General features: G+C 47.2%; 1 protein-coding gene across 9 annotated transcripts in view; it reads left to right on the forward strand.

Moving 5' to 3' along the window:
- The window catches only part of FHL1 (four and a half LIM domains 1), a 61,428-nt gene that overhangs the window by 36,253 nt on the left and 4,871 nt on the right, over nt 1-20,304 (forward strand). For 3 of the 9 annotated variants that reach the window (XM_032619295.1, XM_032619300.1, XM_032619305.1), the window contains exon 1: nt 13,183-13,298. The exons of 5 other annotated variants lie outside the window; for them this stretch is intronic. In XM_032619295.1, coding sequence (XP_032475186.1) covers nt 13,277-13,298 — 22 coding nt within the window. In that variant the 5' untranslated portion in view covers nt 13,183-13,276. Of the gene's footprint in view, nt 1-13,182; nt 13,299-19,558; nt 19,611-20,304 lie in introns of those variants that run through there. One more of the 9 variants, XM_032619303.1, reaches the window with a different exon arrangement.

Consider the following 20,304-nt stretch of genomic DNA (forward strand, 5'->3'; position numbering starts at 1 on the left):
TGTTTAAGAACAGAAAGTTAGGAGAGAAAATCTTTGGGGCAGGGACTAGGTGGCGGGGTGTGGGTGAAGAACTGGGCGGTTAGATATATCTTAAATGTGTCAGTAGAACATGAATTTAAAAATTACCTACAGGGAGTTGTAAAACCTTAAGCAGCGCCTTCAGACAGACACGCTACTCTTTAAAACCTGTAAAAAGTCCTTGGCACCGTGGAAGGATAATGCCCTTTGGTCTTGGAAGAGACTATTAGGTTGCAGAGGTTTCAGTTCCTCTACTACCGACTTGCTCTTTGATCTCAGAATGTGGCTGACTTGTTCTGTGATGGTTTCTTTCATGAGTACCGACAATAAAACTGATTTACTGTATATAGTATAATAGGGACATTTAAAAGTATATCTAGTTTCTGTTATAGCTCAGGTTTTTGAATGATTAACATTTAGGTATTAACATTACTCCGATTTAATTTTGTTTGAAAACTGTCGTTTTGTGTATGAATACTTCATATTCTGTCATTCACATGTACAGTGCCACCCTTAAGCAAGTGATATGTCCACGAATCAGTTCAGAAGGTTCATTTCCTGCCTGCGAAACAAGGTGTTTAAAACACATAGAAATTGATTAGACTGTGCGCCTATTGCTGGAAGGAAGGTGGAAAGTTTTCTAGATTTATGATTACGACAGGTGACAGTGTGAGCCTCTATTCTTAGTTTGACCTTGCTCCCCTCTCTGAAGGCAAGACACTTAATCTTTTTAACGTCTCAGTTTATCCGTGTGTAACACCTGTACTCTTCTTTCATGAAAACAGTACCTGGTTTATATTTGATAGCGTTTGAGGACTTGATATAGAAGGTGGCATCAGGGTTCAGATTACTCCGTAGAAACTATTTGGGTGTTGAATGATAATCTTGACAAATTACTAATTACTACATTTAGAAAGTTACAACTCTGGAGGGAACTGATACTTGATATTGTTGTCCTGTGTGTTCTAAGTTACCATCATAACAGTAGGAAAATAAACCCTGTCTTGGCTGTGTTACAAAGGGATAAACTCACTTCTTCAAGTGGTTACTAAATCTCCAGCCCTTCAGACAACAAATAAAAAGTGCCCCTTGTTTTATTTAATTTTTCTGGGAAAAAAGTCTTCTGAGTAACCTTGGCTTAATTTTTCCTCTTGTTGAGAGCTTGCCAAGTTGTTCTCTTTGTAAGGAATGAAGGGTAAACCATGTCAGTTACTTAAAGCAACAAAAATTACCCTCTACAAACAAGCAGAGGAGTATGCTTTTGATTTTTAGATCAAAGCAAAGAACCAAGATTATGTGGAGCTAGCTTATAATACATTTGTACCCAGCTCCTTGTGCCTTTGCAAAGAATCAAATGTTAACTAAATGGCAAGAGGATTAAATAGCTAGATCCTGAGTAAAACTAGAATACCCATATGACTCTTTTTAAAATTCCGTATCCTTGGAAGTTTGGGCTAATATGAGAGAGATCGCCAGTCTTTTCACAATGATCTGCTACTCGATTTTACGGTGTGTGGTGTATAACCGTGTATGTGCTTACTGTGAAAACTTTGTAAGTCGTGTGAAAAATGGAATCCACGGGCTTCCCTGGTGGCGCAGTGGTTGAGAGTCCGCCTGCTGATGCAGGGGACACGGGTTCGTGCCCCGGTCTGGGAAGATCCCACATGCCTCGGAGCGGCTGGGCCCGTGAGCCATGGCCGCTGAGCCTGCGCGTCCGGAGCCTGTGCTCCGCAGCGGGAGAGGCCACAACGGTGAGAGGCCCGCGTACAACAACAAAAAAAAAAAAAAAAAAAAAAATGGAATCCACTCGGAAACTTAGAAGACACTGTCTGCTTAGGTACAAAGCCTGATTTATATATATATTTTTTTTTTCTTTTACAGATACTTTATTTTGACATGACTTTTCAGTTCATACTTTTCAGTCCAGTACTTGGACACACGTGATTTAATTTGGTTCCCAAAACAATCCTGTAGAGAAAGCAGGAGCGGTATTCATGTCCCCATTTTCTTGATGAGGAAGAAAAAATAACTTGGCTTGTGAGCGGGTCAACAGAGTCAGGGATTCTACCTGGGATTTTTGATTCCATATCTGTTGCTCATTCCTTGAGTTACAAAACAGTGAAGCCGACCAGACGTTCACTGTTCTCTTCATTAAATGCCAACTTAAAATGAATTTAACTTTTACGACGTTGTCTCCGTTTACTTTGACAGAATTAACTTGTAATTGATGTTGCACTTGCTAAGACTTTCAGAATTAAATGTCCTGTTTCACAGCTCCTGAATTCGTCTCTTCTCTGTACACTGCCTTGTCCAATATGATCATTTGTGTAGCACGTATTCAGCATTTGTTTATGACGTTAAATGAGTAGACAGTTTGAAGTGAACTGAAATGAATTAGTGTTATAATTTTTATTACACCCCTGGTTCTCCGCACCGACCTGCTGTAACACCATGACTGAGGACCCCTGTTTTAACACCTAACAAAAACTGCTGGTAGACATACTTTTTGATGATTTACATATATTATGCCGATTTATAAACATGAACCCCTTTTCCCGAAACCCAAAGAGTTAATTTTTTAAATGTTCACTGTGAGATTGGAGTCGGGGTACAGATGACACTTCTGTTTCTTGTTTGTTGGAGAAACAGGGAGGTACAATCTAAGTTGCGAAATCAGTGACACACAGAGCACGAGTCACCTGGCTTCCGTTAGCTATGCGTCCTTTTAAAAACCAAGTGCCCGTTTCAGAAAAGACTGACTTTTGAGACGACGGACATCAAGCTACTCTCCTTGCAGGGTTCATTTAAAGCTCTGATGCAGACAGAGCTGGAAAATCCCTGACAGGTTTCCATAAGGAAGGTGTGCAATGTTGCCTTCCAGGCAGGCAAGGTGAAGGTCAGCCTCGTGACTCAGCTGCACCGGCTTGGTGCTGAGCTGGCTCCAGACCCTGGCTGAGAAGCCACCTTACATTTTGCTCAGTAGATAAAGAAGAGAATGTGAACACCTGAAAGTCAAATACCATAGGTACTTTATAGCTTTTCCACCTAAAGACCTGATGAACGCCGAGCACCTCCTTAATCTCAAGGGGTAACGTCTCCGTTGCCACCAGTGTGTCACAGTGCACCACAGTGAGCACGTGTGTACGTTGTCAGGATAAGCGTTTGACTCAGTTTATTATTGTCTTGTAATTCATTGGCCAAGACTTGTGGTTTGGTGCAAAGAGCACTCGACTTGGGATCCAAAGCCACTTCCTGTCTGGGTGGCTTATTAGCTGAGGGTAACCTTCGCATAGTTGGCATGGGATTTCCAGATGGCGTCTTTTCTGCCCGAACAAAAATAATCTATCACTTCAGTAAGCCTTGGGGGGTGCTGCCTGATCCACTTGAGACCCCTTCATCCTTTTCCTTTCTCTGTCTCTCTTTCCTTGTAAATAAATCACAGCTCTGGTTCTCTGAGTGCAGCTGACCCTTGTCGGGTATTAGGGGAAGGCAGTCTGGTCAGACTCACCAACAGTACTTTTTCTAATTGATTCATTGCATCGTTTTAAGCTTTGCGTATTTCTTACATCATTGTTTGTGATAGCAGGCTGGAAACCACTTAAATGCCTATCAGCAACGAACTGTAAATTGTGGTACAGCTACACAGTTGAATACTATGTACATGTTACAAAAGTGGAGGCTCGTGATGTACTAACGTGGAAACTCTCTAAAATGTATCTATCGAATAGAAAAGGCAAGCTGTAGAAGAGTATGTATAGTATCTCACTGTTACGTTTTTAAAAAAGGAAAAAGAAAAAAGTGTACGTGGCTGCCTAGTTTTCATATGCCCAGTGAGTGCCTCTGGAAACATAAGACACCGGTATCATTGGTTCCTGATGGAGAGGGGGAAATAGGTGTCTGGGGCCGGCAGGAGAGGAAGACTTTTCACTACCTTTTCATCAATAGATATTTTAAAAATGCAATAAATCCACGTGCAAAAAAGGATGTTCACAGCAGCATTTTTCATAGTAGCTAAAAAGTAGAAACAATTCACGTCCATCAACTGGTGAATGAATATCATTCAGCAATAAAAAAGGAATGAAGTACTCACACATTTACAACGTGCATGAGCCTTGAAAACATGCTAAGTGAAAGAAACCAGCCACAAAAGCTCAGACTAGGCAGATCCCCAGAGACAGAAAGCAGATCAGTGGTTGCCAGGGGCTGGGGGAGGGGGAATAGGGGGTGACTGCTGGTGACTGTCGGGTCTGTTTTCTGATGATGAAAATGTTCTGTAATTAGATGAGGCTGATGCTTGCGCGACTTTATGAATGTACTGAAACCCACTGAAGTGCACACTTTAAAGGGATGAATTTTACGTTGTGTAAATTGTATCCCAGTAAATAAAACAAAAAAACGACTTGGTGAAGTCATGAACATGGAAACTTTAAGAACCACCGTGAGTATATTAAACAGGGAACAACTTTCTTAAGTTTCCACCTAAGAAACCTTTCCGTCGTAAAATATTTTACGTAGTATCGCTGATGACGCCGGAAGACTTCGTATCCTTCAGGTACTTTCACTAACACCCACCAGTGATCTTTTTATTTTCTGGGGGAATATTGTTAACCCACATGAAGCCCTGGTTGATGGAATTTTAAGCAAAATAGCCGAAAAAAGGGATTTACAGTTATATGAGATTGAGAGATTGTGGCTGCAGGCCTTCCCCACTCCCTGCCACGAGGAGAGAAGGTTATGGGAGTTCTCAAAGGAGCCTCAGAATCTTTGGAGCAGCTGCCCTTCCTCTTGCCGCAGCTGATGTCAGAGCAACTCCTGCCCCTAACCTGCCTTGCCAGTGAGCCACCCCACACCCTTCCTTGGGCTCTCCTGGGTCAAGCTGAGTCTCGGGGTTTGAGGGGCCATTCCTAATCGGAGGGGGTTAGCCTTAGGGCTCTCGGGTGAGATCGGTGGACCTGACTGTGTGACCTCTCGTCCCCCAGTCACGGAGTGTTCACAGGTGCTGGGCCGTTGCCGTCATAGCATCGGCCTGTCCATAGGTTGGTCAGATAACAGTCTTCTGTCAGTCTTCCCAACTCCAGGTGCCTAAACCTGAGCTCGTCTTGGGGTTGGGCCTGGGGGGTTGAGCACAATGTATCTTTGCTCAGGGGTGGGATAGACGACACACAGCTCAGTTCTGCCGCCCCGAGGCTTTCGGCCTGACTGTGCTCACTCAAGCGAAGTCTCTCCCCGAGCAGCCTTACCTCAGCCGAGCTGCTGAGTCCTCCTTGTAAGTGGCCTAAGAAGATGGCGTCTTCAGATGCGTGTCCTTGGCATTCATTCCGAATGAACTCATGCGACCCAAGACTAACCTGTGTTCTGGCTGGAGCTGTGGCTCCCAGGGATACAGGCAGCCTCTTCTCGTTGTTGATCTTCGTAGGCCAACTGAAGATCAGAGATGTGAGCCGCAGGGGCCCTACCTCATTAATTAGTCTCATCGAAGCAAGGCCTTATTCATCGTGTAGGAAGGTCTGATCGTCCATTGGGCTCACTGGGCCCTTACTTGTAGGAGGGATGTAGGGAAGATCCCTCCCCAGCCGAAGACTGAGCAGGAGACCTAGACCTAGTGGGTCTTTTATTTTCACTAGAGGATCGAAAGGGCAGAGTTTTGTTCCCCGTAGGTCTCCGTCACGTGTTCATAAACCCTCCTTGTCCGTATGGGAGGTACAGCTGTCCCCTCTGGGCTGATTCCTCTGAGTTCCTAGGACTTTCAGAATTGTTCTTGGGTGCCCCAGTCATTCTCAGGCCCATAATCCTTGCAGCTGGGCTCTGGGCCAAGATCCTGAGCTCTTGTCTCTTTCCACGTATCCCCTGTGGATTGGTAAACTTGAGGATAAATTCCTCTTTTGCAGGAATCTGCTTCTTGGGACATCCGTATTTTTAGAGTGAGATTGAATAAACAATAACACGTTGTGCTTACTGTGTGCCAGTCACTGTTCTAAATGTTGCCAGTATTTACTGTTTCTCATGACAGCCCTGTTAAGGTAGGTACTCTTGTTATCCCCATTTTAAAGATGAGCAAATTGAGTCACAGAGAAGTTAAGTAATACTTGCTTGCACACAACCACTAAGTGGTGGAGGCAGGAGTTGATTCTAGACGTTCTGGCTCCAGAGTCCATGCCCTTAGCCACTATGCTGTATTCCCCTGAAACTTCATGAAACAACCCCGCATTAAACCCAGGGCAAATTCTATGTTATTTGTCTTAGAACAGTGTTGGTTGCTCAGACAATCTCGTATAAAGTTAAGACTTGAATTTCTTTCATGGAAGCCTTCAAAAACAAACAGTCATGGTCCAGTCTAAACCATTTCATCTGAGTTCCATTGAATGCGGTGATCACCGTCACTGTTCATTTGTCACACTGCTGGAAAACCAACAGGAAATGTTGGAGTTTGAGGTGAACGTGATGTAATCTCTCCGAGGGCGTGACCTGTGGTGGCTTCTGCCACTCCAGCTACAGACTGCTTCTTGGGCTGTGTTTGCTGGACCTCGTGTCCCTGTCGTTCTGGTCGTGTGCTGCCCGCCTGGCACGGTGAACGTGCTGCTTGACTTCCAGAGCTTTGAAACGACTCGCTCGTGCTTCTGGAGTGTCAGCCGTTTCAGGGAGACCCTCTGCTCCTCCATCGACCGGGCCCTGCCCTCTCGGCCCCGTAGCGGCTGCCGCTTCCCACTGAGCTCGGCTGAAGTGTACGGTCACTTTGACTAGACCCTGGCTGTAGCGTGAGAGAACCTACGAGGTGTCCCTTAGTCTCGGTGTCGGTGACTCAGGCACCCAGCCTCTGCCGATGATGACCAGAGGTCAAGGGACCGTGACCCCCACTGCGCATAAATAAACCCGCGAGCAGGTTTTCCGGCGTCGTGAGCAGAGCCCTTGCTGGCGGCAGCGTGACGTGCCCGGAGCGGCGCCTCGGGCGGCCCGACACCCGGGTTCCAGACCTGGAGCTGCTGCTAACGCAGTGAGGAAGTCACCCCCCCCCCGCCCCCCGTCTCTGGGCCTCAGTTTTCCCGTCCGTAAGATGAGGCCTCTGAGGTCGCTTCCGACTCTGTCATCATGCGGTCTTGGTGAAGGTGGAGCCTGTGCCCCCGTGCCGCGCCCTCCCCGTGCACAGACTGACAGGGGCAGTAACCTCACGGCAGGGCGCACTGGCCTTTACTCCGTCTCGCCACTGAGTTTTCCGGTAATAGTGCCTGTCGTCGCCAACAGGGTAGCTCTTTCCACAGAAAGTTCTTCACGTTTGCTCTCCCAGACGTGAGTCGCCGCGGACCAGCACCCTCCTGGGTCAGGCAGACAAATAATGGCCCTCGGCGAAACTTGGCAGATGGGGACCAAGTGAGGCTTTCGATCCTCCAGGAACGCGATCGGCCCTGCTATCAAACCGTCAACCCTGTTGCCTGACAAGATCTAGACTTCCTGAGTGACGCCCAGATCACAGCTTGACGCCCTTCCTCCCGCTGTGCTCCCACACCCACTTCTGTGCCCCATGACCAACCCCGCAGAACCGCTCATGTTTCCAACCTCTACCCTGAATTCTGGGGCTTTCCCCTGTTTCGGAGTTGAAAGCGCCAGTGCATAATGAGGGGGATGTAGTAATTCCGGTCCTTTGGTACATGAGCACAGGTCGTATGTTACTAGTTGAGATCTCACACCCCAAAGCAGGGCTCGTGAGTTACTATGATCACACCTCTGGTCAAGGCAGTCGGTCCCAGGTAGCAGAATTAAGAATAAGGAGATGGAAGCTTATTTGATTTGCTGTTCTGTCCTGTTATGGATACTGATCAGCTGGCTAAGTTATAGACTAGGGTCATGGAATGTTTAGCTCTCAAGCATCTATCAGAGGCTTGAAATGTCCATAACAGGTGGGCTTGGTGAATGCCAGGAGTTAGCATGATTGAAAGGGTGTTTTGAGTCATGGCACATGGCAACATGGAAATAAAACAGATATATCACAGGTGGGTGGTGGTGGTAGAAATAGACTGGAAGAGAATTTTAACACCTAAAACATGAGAAAGATTTATCCCTACAGGCTTCTCCGTTTCATGAAATATTCGTTTCCCTCTGATCTGAAATTCTGTATTTGTATTGCCTTCTAAAACTCTTACTGATTTCTGTTTCGTTTCTTTTATCGCTTTCTCTTTATTTCCTCTTTTAAGTGCCACTTCAAATATATATTTTTAAATCTGAGATCATCGTGGTGGCTAACTTTGAAAGTCATTTGTTCATGTTGTCCTGGTGGTGATTTCTGGTTAGAAGCCCACAGAAATATCTCTGGGATGTGCTTGGTACAGTTCCTACGTCTTGGCAAGAGTCTAGGAGCAGTATAGGAAGGGGCAGGCTTTGGGGGCAGGAGACATTTAAAATTAGTTACTAATCATGGAATGACATTTTCAAAAAATCAAATGGCAGAGGCCACGGCACGTGTTTAAAATGCTTCATCTCTGAGTCTTACACGGAGATTTTCTAAGCCCTGGTGAACTGTGAAATGAACAGGCCTTCCCTGGAGTGAATTAGCACTAGCAAGGTGCTTGGCCATTTCCAGGGTCTTCTGTTTCACGTATTTTATCTCATTTGTAACAGGTCTTCCCCTTTCACAGCCACCCTTTCCTTCGCTCCGAGATTCAGAGGCCCTTTGGGGAGGCAGAATTCCAGGTTTGCTTTCATTCGGGCCTTACCTGATATAATTGCCCCTCGTGTGGTTCTGGGGGGGGCCCCTCGTTTTATTCTTTGACTGGTTGTGACACTGAGTTGTGACACTTAAGCGGTGACTATGCAAAATTCGGCTGCTCGGTAAGAAAAAGTACTCTTTCCCACCCTGAAGGTTGACAGGAACATGAGATGGCAGAAGCTGTCCTGGGCTTTTTCTTGCCAGAAATACTCTGGAGAGCTCAACGTTGAATCACACCGTGTCTCGGTGCATGACTAGGTGCCTTAATCGCGCAGTTGGAGTCACTCGGGAAGATTGTTGGTGGGGGGACTGGGGAGTCCGACGAAGTTATATCGAGAAAAAACTTGCCGTGTGTTAATGCATTAGTAGTAGGCGTGGGGAGGAGAAGAAGAATGGAAGAGAAAAACTAAGATGAAACCACTGATACATCCACAAAGACTCCATTCTAGCTTGTTATCCTTCTCTTGCCTCTGGCGGCGACTCACAGCCAGTAAGTGAACCTGAGTACGTTTTCAGATTTCTTCGGGAGAAGAAAACTGCAGTCGGGAGAAGGGTGACCACAAGCCAAGCCGTGAGTGAGGAACTCCCGAGATGTGGGCCAACTAGGTCACTGAATTTGTCATGTTCGACTCTTAGGTTGCACCCCTTTGAACTTCGGAAGTTTGATCCTCCCGGTGGTATTTGTGAGGTAGAGATTCTGAGGTTCGATTGCAGGGCAAGAATCCCCACAAACATGATTCCACTGGAACCTCCCCCTCATCCCTGGTTCTCTCTTGGCTTGACAACTTGGACCCTATTAAAGGGGCTTAGTTGTTGACATCTCCGAAGAACCTCCTTATAAAGCCCAAAATAAAGTGCCGTTTTTCCCCACAGCGGCTCCGCCTCCCACGTCCCCCGTCGCGTCCCCATCACCCAGAATCACGACCTCACAGGGGTCACGGCTCCTCCCCTAAGCCGTCCTCTTGGTCCTGCCCCACAGTGTCCCTTCCAGCTCTCCTCTCCGTGCCCACTGCCCTGAGTGCCCTCATTCAGGCTGGTGCCTGCGCCATTCCTTGCCAGGCTGTGCCCTCCCCTTGCGCGTGTCTGTGTGTGCCACCACGCTCTCGTCCCGCGCTCCCGCCCGCAGGGGATTGCGTCCTGCCTCTGGAGCGGGCCCTGCCCTGCTCGTACCTTTGCTCGCGCTGTACCCTTTCTTGGAGTGGCCCCTGCCCTTCTCTGTGTGCTGCAGTATCCCCCGTTCTTCAGGGACCAGGGCACATACCGTCCCAGCCATCTAGTCTTGTCCGGTCCCCCAAACCCGATGTGATCTCTGCCTGTGATAAATCTCGACACCACTTCCCATCTGTGTGGTCGCACTCGCCGTGCTGTGCCTTGCATTGCTAGTCGTCTGTATGTCGATCTTGGTACACCGCAAAGGAAGGACTGTCCCTTATTCTTTGTGACCAGCAAAATATCTTGCACTGCACGGTAGGACACGTGTTCAGCAAGTACTCTTATAACATCAGCGAATGCGTGGGGCGGCACTCTCCACAGTTGGAGCCAAAGGCAGGTTAAGTGGAAGTGCAGTGTGGTTGGGGGACAAGAGTGTGTAGATATGCTGAGGCAAGCGGAGCCTCAGGGGTCCCCACGCGACGGGGGCCCGAGGAGCTGCGATGCACAGCACTCACTGACAGGTCATTCTGATGTTCGCGAGAGCAGGGGAGGCCGGAAGGCCCGAAGTGTGGCCTTCACACACGAAAGCGATTTGTTCATGAAACACCAGCCAGCTCCACCAGCAGTGTAGGAAGGTGCTTTGTAAACAGGACAGTGATTATTAGGGATGCTGGTACACGTCCTGCTGGTGATGCGGAATGAAGGTGGCTCAGACGCTGATGAAAGCGGTGCCCGTTCGGGTGTCCGCTGAGTGACCGTCAAAGCTTCGGAACCACTGAGCCCCCCACTCTTCTTACTGAGAAGTTGATTTTCAGCTGACAGAGGGCCTTCTCTGTCTTGGTTTTGTGAAAGTTACAGCTTTGTGACTTGCGGACATGGGCAGTGGGGACAGATGTCAGAGCAGGTGTTGGTCACACCTCGTGAAGCTCCTCGGAAGGCCGACTGCACCTGGTTGGCGCAGACTGCAGAGTAAATGCTGTTGTCGTCGTCCAGGCTCCCGGCCCACACCGGCCTGTCGGAGTTGACTAATTAATGAACGGTCAGAAAGCAGTTCTCTTGTTTTTGTGTTTTCTCTCGTGTTTCGGGCAAAAGAGATTTAGGTGTATTTGCTCATTTTGTATGGCTCTCGGTCTGTCCGTGTTCTGTTGTCACCTTTCACTTCCTGGAGGAGAGCCTTGGGCGCGCCGAGCTTATTGTTCGTGGCACGGCGAGAGGGGCGTTTAAAAATACCTCAGCTCGGGCTTCCCTGGTGGCGCGGTGGTTGAGAGTCCGCCTGCCGATGCAGGGGACGCGGGTTCGTGCCCCGGTCCGGGAAGATCCCACGTGCCGCGGAGCGGCTGGGCCCGTGAGCCACGGCCGCTGAGCCTGCGCGTCCGGAGCCTGTGCTCCGCGGCGGGAGAGGCCGCAGCAGTGAGAGGCCCGCGTACCGCAAAAAAACAAAAAACAAAAAAAAAACTCAGGTGTACCTAAAAATGCACCTCACTAAAACCGAAAATTTAGGGTTCGTAAAGGTTAATCCTCTAGTAAACTAAGAGCGTTTCCTCTGGGTGAAAAGTTTGAGTTTGTTTCAGGGGCGTGGCGTCCTTCAGACTGGCCAGTCTCCCTGCCAGAACGCAATCAGCCGAGATAAGAAAGGCTGCGGAGGCGTGGTGGGAGCGCAGCGCCCCTTCCCTTCTTTTCCCAGGCTTTCTTTCCTTTTTTTTTTAATCTTTATTTTCTTGACATGTAATAAATCTGCCTGTAACGTCCGGGGTTTTACTGTTACATCATTTTCCAGCTAACTAGGAGTTACTGACAGTTTTAGCTATCTTTTAGAATAACTCTTTTTCTTTTAAGTTGGATGCATACCATACTTTAATAATCCAAGACAGTTCAGCTGTGTTTCCTGAGTATGTTTCGTATAACCCGTATATAACAATATTGCTGTGTTCTTAGTCATTTTTACATTTAAGGGTCCAAAATATATTTCGAATAACTTTCCATTAAACGTTTGAAGAGCATAAGAGCCGGGAAGTTCATTGATTCATTCATCGTGAAGCGTGTATCGCTTACCTGCTGGTTCTGGGATCAGGAAGCCAAGTAAAGCATGACCCCGGCCCTCAGCCTGGGGGGAAGATGCATGAAGAGGGTGAAACCAGTGACATGCGCTAGACGAGACATGGCCTGACCCGGAGCGCAGGTCGTCCCCTTTCCTTGAGGTTCAATGGCTGAAGCCACTTTTGGGTTCCATGTGGGGCTACGTTTCCGTTTCATATGTGACTTGATTAACACTTTCCACGTCTTTTAATTCATTTTTTCAACATAGAGTTTTCGCGGGGAACAAATTGGGGAAGAGGTAGGGAGAGCCGGGGTGGGGAGCATGTTTGCGATGTGCAACAGGGTGGCCAAAGAAGACGGCACTGAGAAAGTGACTTGGAGCAAAGCCTCGAAGGAAGCAGAGGAGCAGCTGGGAGAGGCTCCATGTTGAGGGGATGGCCGCCAGGACCCTGAGGTGGGGCGTATCTGGAGGGTGCAGGGGCCAGCAAGGCATGAGGGCGAGGGGGGCAGGGATGAGGCTAGAGAAGGATCCGGACGGGGGTTGGGGAGGGACTCACAGGCCCCTCCTAGAGCTCCATCCTGATGACCAGCCTCCGGCCAGTGGATGACCTGTTGAGCTGTTACAACATGTTAGGGCGCCATGTTTTCGTCCATATTTTTACATTCATTGTTCCTGACAGTGAAAAGCGAGAGATTCCGTTTGTGGGACCATGTCTCTTCCTTGGTGTTCATAGCGGGCGTGTGTGTCTCCCTCCTGCTCTGCTCTGACGCTAAGGAGATACGAGGCTAGGATTGCTGTCTTCAGTATTCTCCCGATCTCTGGTGCAGACCAAGTAGGACAGAGATAATGCCTTGATCTGTATATTCATGCTGTCTAATCCCTTTTAATTACACTGGTAGCACAAGTCTGTCTCTTATAGTTACTTTTATCATTAACGGCACAAAAATGAATTCTTCAAAGGACCAAATGCAAGCTCTTTAGGCATATAAAGTGGATTAATGAGGGTGGCTCAGCGTTAAGGTATGCCAGGGCCGAGTCCAAATTTTATTCCGGTACAGGGATCACTTTCTATGTGGCCTCTCTGGCTCTGGAGCTAATTTGGATGCTGAGTAGCCCCACAGGTATTTATATGTAGTGTTTGGTATTTTTACTGGGTCCTATTCTTCTCCCTTGGATCACCTAAAATGGTTAAGAATTTTCTAGTGGGATTAAGGTTGTGATCTCTGGGGAGGGGTGGGCCATCTGCTCTTGGTTATTTTTGTGTTAGCCGCTTCCCCTTAAATGTATGTTCACAACTGAGCCACAGCCTTATGAGCTGGGCTTGAGGGAAGACTGGTCTAGGTGCCGCTCCTGAACTTGGTCTCTAAGCCATGGCTTCCCATAGACACTCAGGTAAAAGCTGCATATTCTTTATCTTCTAGGAAGCACAGTTTTATTTGGGCACTGAATCTTATGATTTGTCTAAAAGATACTTTCCGACGAAATGATTTTAGCCTTGTCTATAAATAGTAAATCGTAGCTCGTCTCTGTTCTGTCCTTGCCTTCTTCGAATGCTGTTTCCAAGACAAAAGATTATTCTTATTCAAGTAAAATCAGCAGTTTGAGTGCCTTATTTATTTTAATGTATAAACATACTACTGTATTGTACATTTTCCAGGACATCTTATGAAGCTGAAAGAGATTGTGTGAGGAAGGAGGTTTTCTTTGTTGTTTTAGGAATTTTTTTGTTATTTATAAGATACAAGTCTTCATCCTGACAGTGCTATGAATCGAATTTAAAGTGTTTAGAAAAGGTCAATCGAATATGGAGCTGGAAGGAGGAAGACTTATAACTAAGAAAGTCCATACTGACTTAACCACATCTCCTCCTTTGCTGAGCCGTCTCTTTCCTTCCTGAAGAAATTGCTGTGATACTTTTGATATGACACATAGGTTATTAATTGTTCTGATCCGAAAAAGGGGCAAAGGTTCGGAACTTCTAGACCGTCATTACCGTGAGACTCTTCCTGACACCGAGGAAGCCCTTGGGCCATGGGCAAGACTCCCCCGGGATAGGGACTGAAGGACCGCCAGTTTCCCCAGAAAGCCCGGTTCTCTGGAGTCAGCCTGCTGCCACTCTCTCCTGCGAAGCCAGCGATGTCGCCGTGGCTCCGTTGCCCTCTGCCTAAGCAACAGTCCCCTTTCTTAGCAACCAGGCACTTTGGCCCAGCTTTCAGATTAAGGGGCAAACTATTATGATTATCAGCGGCAGTCTTTTGGAAAAATTGATTTTGAAAGCTTGTAACTGCTTGCCAGTAATATATATATATATATATATATATATATTTTTTTTTTTTTTTTTTTTTTTTGCCTGTCAATACTTAAACAGTGGAAATACTTTGAGAAATTTCTCTTTCGTTGTTTTAAGACGAATATGCTGTGATGGAATGCACTGCTTTCATGAATCAGTGTGCCATGTCTTCCCTGTTCCCAAGGGTTCAAGAGCCGTCTGTTTTTCTCCCCACCCCCCAGGAGCCATTTTACAAACATGGCACCACACGCCTGACATTGTGGTGATCGGCCAACATACATATTCTCTGGGTGTAGACAACAGTCAGCTGTAGCAGTTGTTCCAGTGGACCTTGAACTCACGTTAACTCCCCGTTTTATTTACTAACCAAATGACAGAATAGGGAAATGTATCTCAAAGGTGACATATTTATAACACGCCCAACCTTGGTTTTTAAAGTGCACCAAATCCCGATGTTATTCTTATAGTAAATCTGGAGGCTGTAACCGTGACTAGACAAATTACTGACACCTTCTAGATGATTTTTAAAATCAGGAACTGTCATCTTGCGTTACGTTAGGTTCGTAGGTCCATGAAAGCAGTTGAGAAAGAAGTGCTCACAGAAGGAAGCCCCACAGTACCCTGAAATGGACTTTGTGTGGACACAATAGAGGCTCGGATAATTGGATGGATGAGAATCCATTTTCAGGGGCCATCCACATACTTGAGAGGACAAGAATTGATCCTTTTGTCATTGAACACTTACCGTCTGCAAAGTTGTGCAGATTTCATTCCTTTACCCTTTGGCCTTTTAGGTTGAGGATGGGGTGGGTGGGAGGGCAGGGAAGTCACCCAGCATCCTCTCCAGGCAGGGATGTGACGGGAATGGGTGGGCGAGGGGAGCAGACCCGGTGGACTGGCTTCCTGAAGTAACTGGGAAGTGGTAGTCAGAAGCCTTGGTCTAGGGTGAAACTGAACGTTTTGTACTTTTAATGACCACCAAACGACCACCTGCTACCGTGCCACAACTAGAAAAGCTGAAAACGCATGTTGTGTTGGCTACCAGGTCAGAAGCCCTTTCTCTACGGTGTGAGAGGCAGAACGTGCCGCACGTGTTGTGTGCGACGTTCAGAAAAGCCCTGTGTCAGGACAGAGTGGCTCTGGGATAGGATCTGCCCGGGCTAAGTTCAGGGGCACGTAATGTTTCGTTTGATCATCTCTGTGCAGCCCTCCTGATCCCGGGTGTCATCTAAACCGGGTTACCTGTGACCAGCAAAAGCCAAAGGAGAGTTGGCGGGGGTTTTCCTAAACGCAGCGTACCGGCGAAGTCGCTAATAACACGGAACTGTTACCTGGTCCGTTTGTAAGGGAAAAACCACTTTCCGATTTTCTGTGAAATCCTCTGAAAGCCCACTTTTCAGTGACTCGTGAGCCCCTCCCTGTCGCAGCTGTGCAGGTGTTTATCCCCCACGTGGGGCGGCGCCTCCAGGTGCGCAGGCGCGACTGCTGCGCGAGCCTCCCTTTCATCAGCGAAGGCTTCGTTCCGTGTGTTGAATGTTCTCATACGTGGAGTGACTAACGTCCTGGTATGTTGCACTTAGCCATTAACAGACCAGAAATAACCTGCACTTTTTCCCATTTGAGTTGCTGTTCACTGTTTATACTGTACATTATACCACTCAGGGAAAGCACATAGTGAGAAAAATGCTACCTAGTAATAATACTCACTTCTTCCCTAAGTATTCTTATTTTGAGCCACTTGGGCAGGAGGGGAAAAATGAAGATTAGCAAGAAATCCACGAGAGAATACATATAAAGCAGAAACAAGATTATTAGATACAAATTGGATCTTCTCTAATGAGGTTTATAGTAAAAATCAAAAAAACAAACAAGAAAAACCAGATGTTGCAGTGTTATATTTCTTGTATGTGTACATGAGTAAATCGGAAGCCAAAACTTTTTATTGAGATACTGAGGTTTATATAGGCCCCTCTTAGAATGTTGGATGTACTTCAGGAATCTTCTGAAAGAGGAAGCTTGTTTATTAAGTGAAGAATGATGTGTCTTTTGAAGCAGGCATAGCAAGAAAATCAGGCTACCATCTTGGAATAAATACCTAAAATTTGACACATTTCCAACTGCATTCCAACCGGCTAAGTCTTATAAAGGACTGTCAGTTAGACATCAGCACCTTAGGGTCACAGGCGCTGCCCCCTGATTTTCTAAAACGGAAATCTTTGTTATAAAATGATTAGTCAGGGGCTTCCCTGGTGGCGCAGTGGTTGAGAGTCCGCCTGCCGATGCAGGGGACACGGGTTCGTGCCCCGGTCCGGAAAGATCCCACGTGCCGCGGAGCGGCTGGGCCCGTGAGCCATGGCCGCTGAGCCTGCGCGTCCGGAGCCTGTGCTCCGCAACGGGAGAGGCCACAACAGTGAGAGGCCCGCGTACCACAAAAAAAAAAAAAAAAAAAAAAAGATTAGTCAGAGAGCTTCCCTGGGGCAAACATGTCCTGGACAAAGGCAGGAAGGGAAGTAGTGTCCTACTGGTATGTATCCAGTGTTTCATCTCACGATTGATGACGCCCTTTCCCAGATAACAGCAATAGGTCAAGGCAAACGGATCTGGAAGTTTGGGGAGGTTAAAAGGTTTTGTATTTCATGAACTTAGAAATGCTAAGGGGGTAAAAAATTGTTCCCTAGGAGATACACCTCACCTAAGTCTATGTCATTCACTAAGATTAAAGAGAGCCCCAAAGAGGAGGTAAAAATGCCACCTTCATTCTTGTCTCTATTCTTTTATTTCTAACAAGGGGAAAGAAGGGGAAGCGTAGAGCTTCTCTCTCCTCGTGAAGTCAGTGCTTAACTGTGGCTCACTTGGTGCAGCCCACGAATCAGGGTATTTGCTGTCTTTTAGGAACCTGTCAGCGTTGTCATCTATAAGCCGTTTTCTTAGACTTGTTAATCTCTTAGAGGATAAGTAGTAATGAAATATTTTGCTCTTCTGCACACTGTCGATATTTTATGCAGAGGTCTGATGTGGTAACTATCTCATCAGCAGGAATGTAGTACTCCAGCTTCTTCCTAAGTACACTGTGTGAAGGTTTGAAATAGTTTTGGACCAAATAATCATAAGGTTAGAAAACCACAAGGTAAGCTCACTCCCGTTGCCCAAAGTTCCACTTACTGGATTTATTGCAAAAAGGTACTAAAGTTCATGAATTTGACATCGACATTGTTAACATGCTTTAAGTATTTCCAGCCTGTTTACTTCTTAGGCAATAAAGCCTGCATTCCTAGAAGTGCCTATTTTATCTTGACAAGTAAGTGTTCGCACACACATGAAAGAGGCTGGAGGCAGCTGTGGAAAGCTGTTCTAAAGGGTGTGCCCTTTGAAATCTGTCACTCATCTGGATACACACTCTCTGGGTTTAAGTACACATTGGCGGGGAATATGAGATGACCCTGGGCTTTTCATACTGAAGAAAGAAAAAATAATAATGCCTACAGCTGGGACTCAAAAACACCAAGTGGTGGGGCTTTCCGTAGTGGTGTTCACTGAATTTCCCTTCTGCTTGGTTTTACGACCCTGCACTGTAGGTGTGATAAAGTGGTGAACAGATTCGGTGACTCCATTTTCAACACTCTCTGGTTCTGCCATGTTCATTGCTAAGCCATGGATTAGTTCATCGTGTGGATGCCTAGAAACTCTTGGGCGAGTCGTGTTCTAGAACGATAAAAATAACCAATGAAGAACTTGGCATTGGTAGAATAGTAGTTTGAAAGTATGTGGTTTTAAGGCGGGAAAGGCTTGGCAGGTAAGATCTCTCTGGTAGTATGAAACCACAGCGGTTTTCCTTCTCTCCAAAAGCTCTAAATGGAATCCACTGTGTCTTCTGGTAGTTTGTTTTTTTGTATGACGTAAGTACCTGTATTTTTACCATAAAGCTAGGATTCAGAAATACCATGAGACAGAACCATCCCTTAGGTGGGTCTCTGTATGGTACTCTAGTACAGAAATATTTAGAATCCATTTCTTCTTTGAATGACATCAAAAGAGAGTGATATTGGGGCTTCCCTGGTGGCACAGTGGTTGAGGGCCCGCCTGCCGATGCAGGGGACACGGGTTCGTGCCCCGGTCCGGGAAGATCCCACGTGCCGCGGAGCAACTAAGCCCGTGAGCCATGGCCGCTGAGCCTGCGCGTCCGGCGCCCGGAGCCTGTACAGCTCCGCAACGGGAGAGGCCACAACAGTGAGAGGCCCGCGTACGGCAAAAAAAAAAAAAAAAAAAGAGAGAGAGAGTGGTATTAAAATGAGTTGGGTTCAGACTTACTCTAAATAGAGACTTTGGTAAGAGAGAAGGAGGGATTTTCAAATGTGGTCCAAGAAGATAGTCTCTAGCCACGCAGGAAGCCAGCGCTGTCTAATCTTACAAATTCTGACTTCCTGCCAAATGGCATTTAGGACCCACTGATAATTTCATTTCCTGGCACTTACTGTTACCGGAGATTTATTTGGTTTCTCTACACAGCTCTAAACAAGAAAGTAAATCTTCGCTGAGTGCACAGTTTCAATATGGAAGAGCTAATAAGACAAGGATTTTATGTGACATGTGAAAGGCCAGCAAGAATGAATTAAGGAGAGTGATTTTCAACATTCTATCCCTGTGACAGGCGCCCTTTCCGGTGTACACGGGGGCTGGCTAAAGACAGTTTAAAAGCTGCCTTAAGTAAACAGTGCGTAGTTCAAGGAGATGGACCCTGGTGTCATCATGTCTCCACTTTTCCTTTCTAACCCAGTTATGTAAGGGAACACCCCAGTTCTCTTTTGGGGGAAAAGTGCCGGTAAGAACCGTTCTCTAGTCACAGTAAATCTCTGAACTGGGACATGACTGTCCCAAGCACCTGTCTTCGCACAAGACTGTCACTGCTTGGCTTCAGTCGTCAGGTGTCTGGAGAGCTGGTGGGCCTGGGGCGCTGCTCACCTGCCCTTGTCGGAGGCTGGTCTGAGTGCGAGTCCCCTGCCTTAGCCCAGCCCCGGCGGTGCTCAGACACAGGGTGTGGTTTCCTTAGCTCGCTCTGCTGTTTGGTTGCCTACAGCAACAGGATCCAAACAACTTGGACATGTGTTTGTATTCAAAAAAAACTGGGAATGGGACCCAAAGTGGGAGTCTGGGGCTGGCCAGTTAGTGGAAGAGCTGCGGTGAGTACCGGGCGACTGTTCGTTTCTTTTCCCTCCTTCTTTCTCTCAACTACTGCTGGGGTGTTCACTTGCACAATAACGTCTGTGGGTAGTTGGAGAAATAGCCTCTGTTTTCCTGTTTCCTGGGCGGATTAAATAATTGCTGTCTATTCACCCGTGTAAGCTTCTTTCTCAGGGGGAGAGGACGAAATTAGCGTCTGCTTACAGAAGTTGGGAGCTAATAGAAACTCACATTTGGTACCTCTTTGGTGGCAGGATTAACAGAGTGCTCTTTAGTGCCTGTGATTCCGGGGGCGGGAGTGCGGTGGGGTGGGGTGGGAGGGAGTAGTTATATGAAGGCAATGGAAGGGGTTCTTGGCTAACCATTTCCCCCCAAATTATACCTGAAAATTGCAAATGTCCTAAGTCGTATAGTTCATTGACTGTATTGACCCTTGGTTGCTTAAACAAAGGGGGATTTGATTTTGGCGCATCACAAAACCGAACGTCACCGTGACAGGTAGTTCACAAAACTGGCTGGTATGCGTCGAGAGTGCCTTTTAAATAAGTCCTCTCTTGCCTGATCGCTTGGGCCTCAAAAGTCAGTAAACTATCTGGGAAATAATTCTTTAGGATCTTTTCAGGGATTAAAAAGTGCCCTGGCAGACTTAAAAGCGGCCATTTAAAATAAATTAATAAGCATTGCTTACGTGCCTAGCGTGGTCCAGAGTCAGCAGTAAGTTTCTGTTCAGATGAACTGCATTTTGCAGGTAGGAGGACAGCTGGGCGTCCGGAGGATGCTCTCCCCGCTGAGAAAGTTGTAGGCGGGGGTTCCTGGTTGGGTCTCTAGTGAGGGCCTGGGCACCTCCCTCCCTGCCAGCTGGGCTGCCCGCCTGCAGACTCGGCCCAGAGAGCCGTCTGTGTCCTTGTCCTTTGGTGTAGGCTCGGCCTC

This window comes from Phocoena sinus, chromosome X (genome assembly GCF_008692025.1).
Source record: "Phocoena sinus isolate mPhoSin1 chromosome X, mPhoSin1.pri, whole genome shotgun sequence".
NCBI classification, from domain to species: domain Eukaryota; kingdom Metazoa; phylum Chordata; class Mammalia; order Artiodactyla; family Phocoenidae; genus Phocoena; species Phocoena sinus.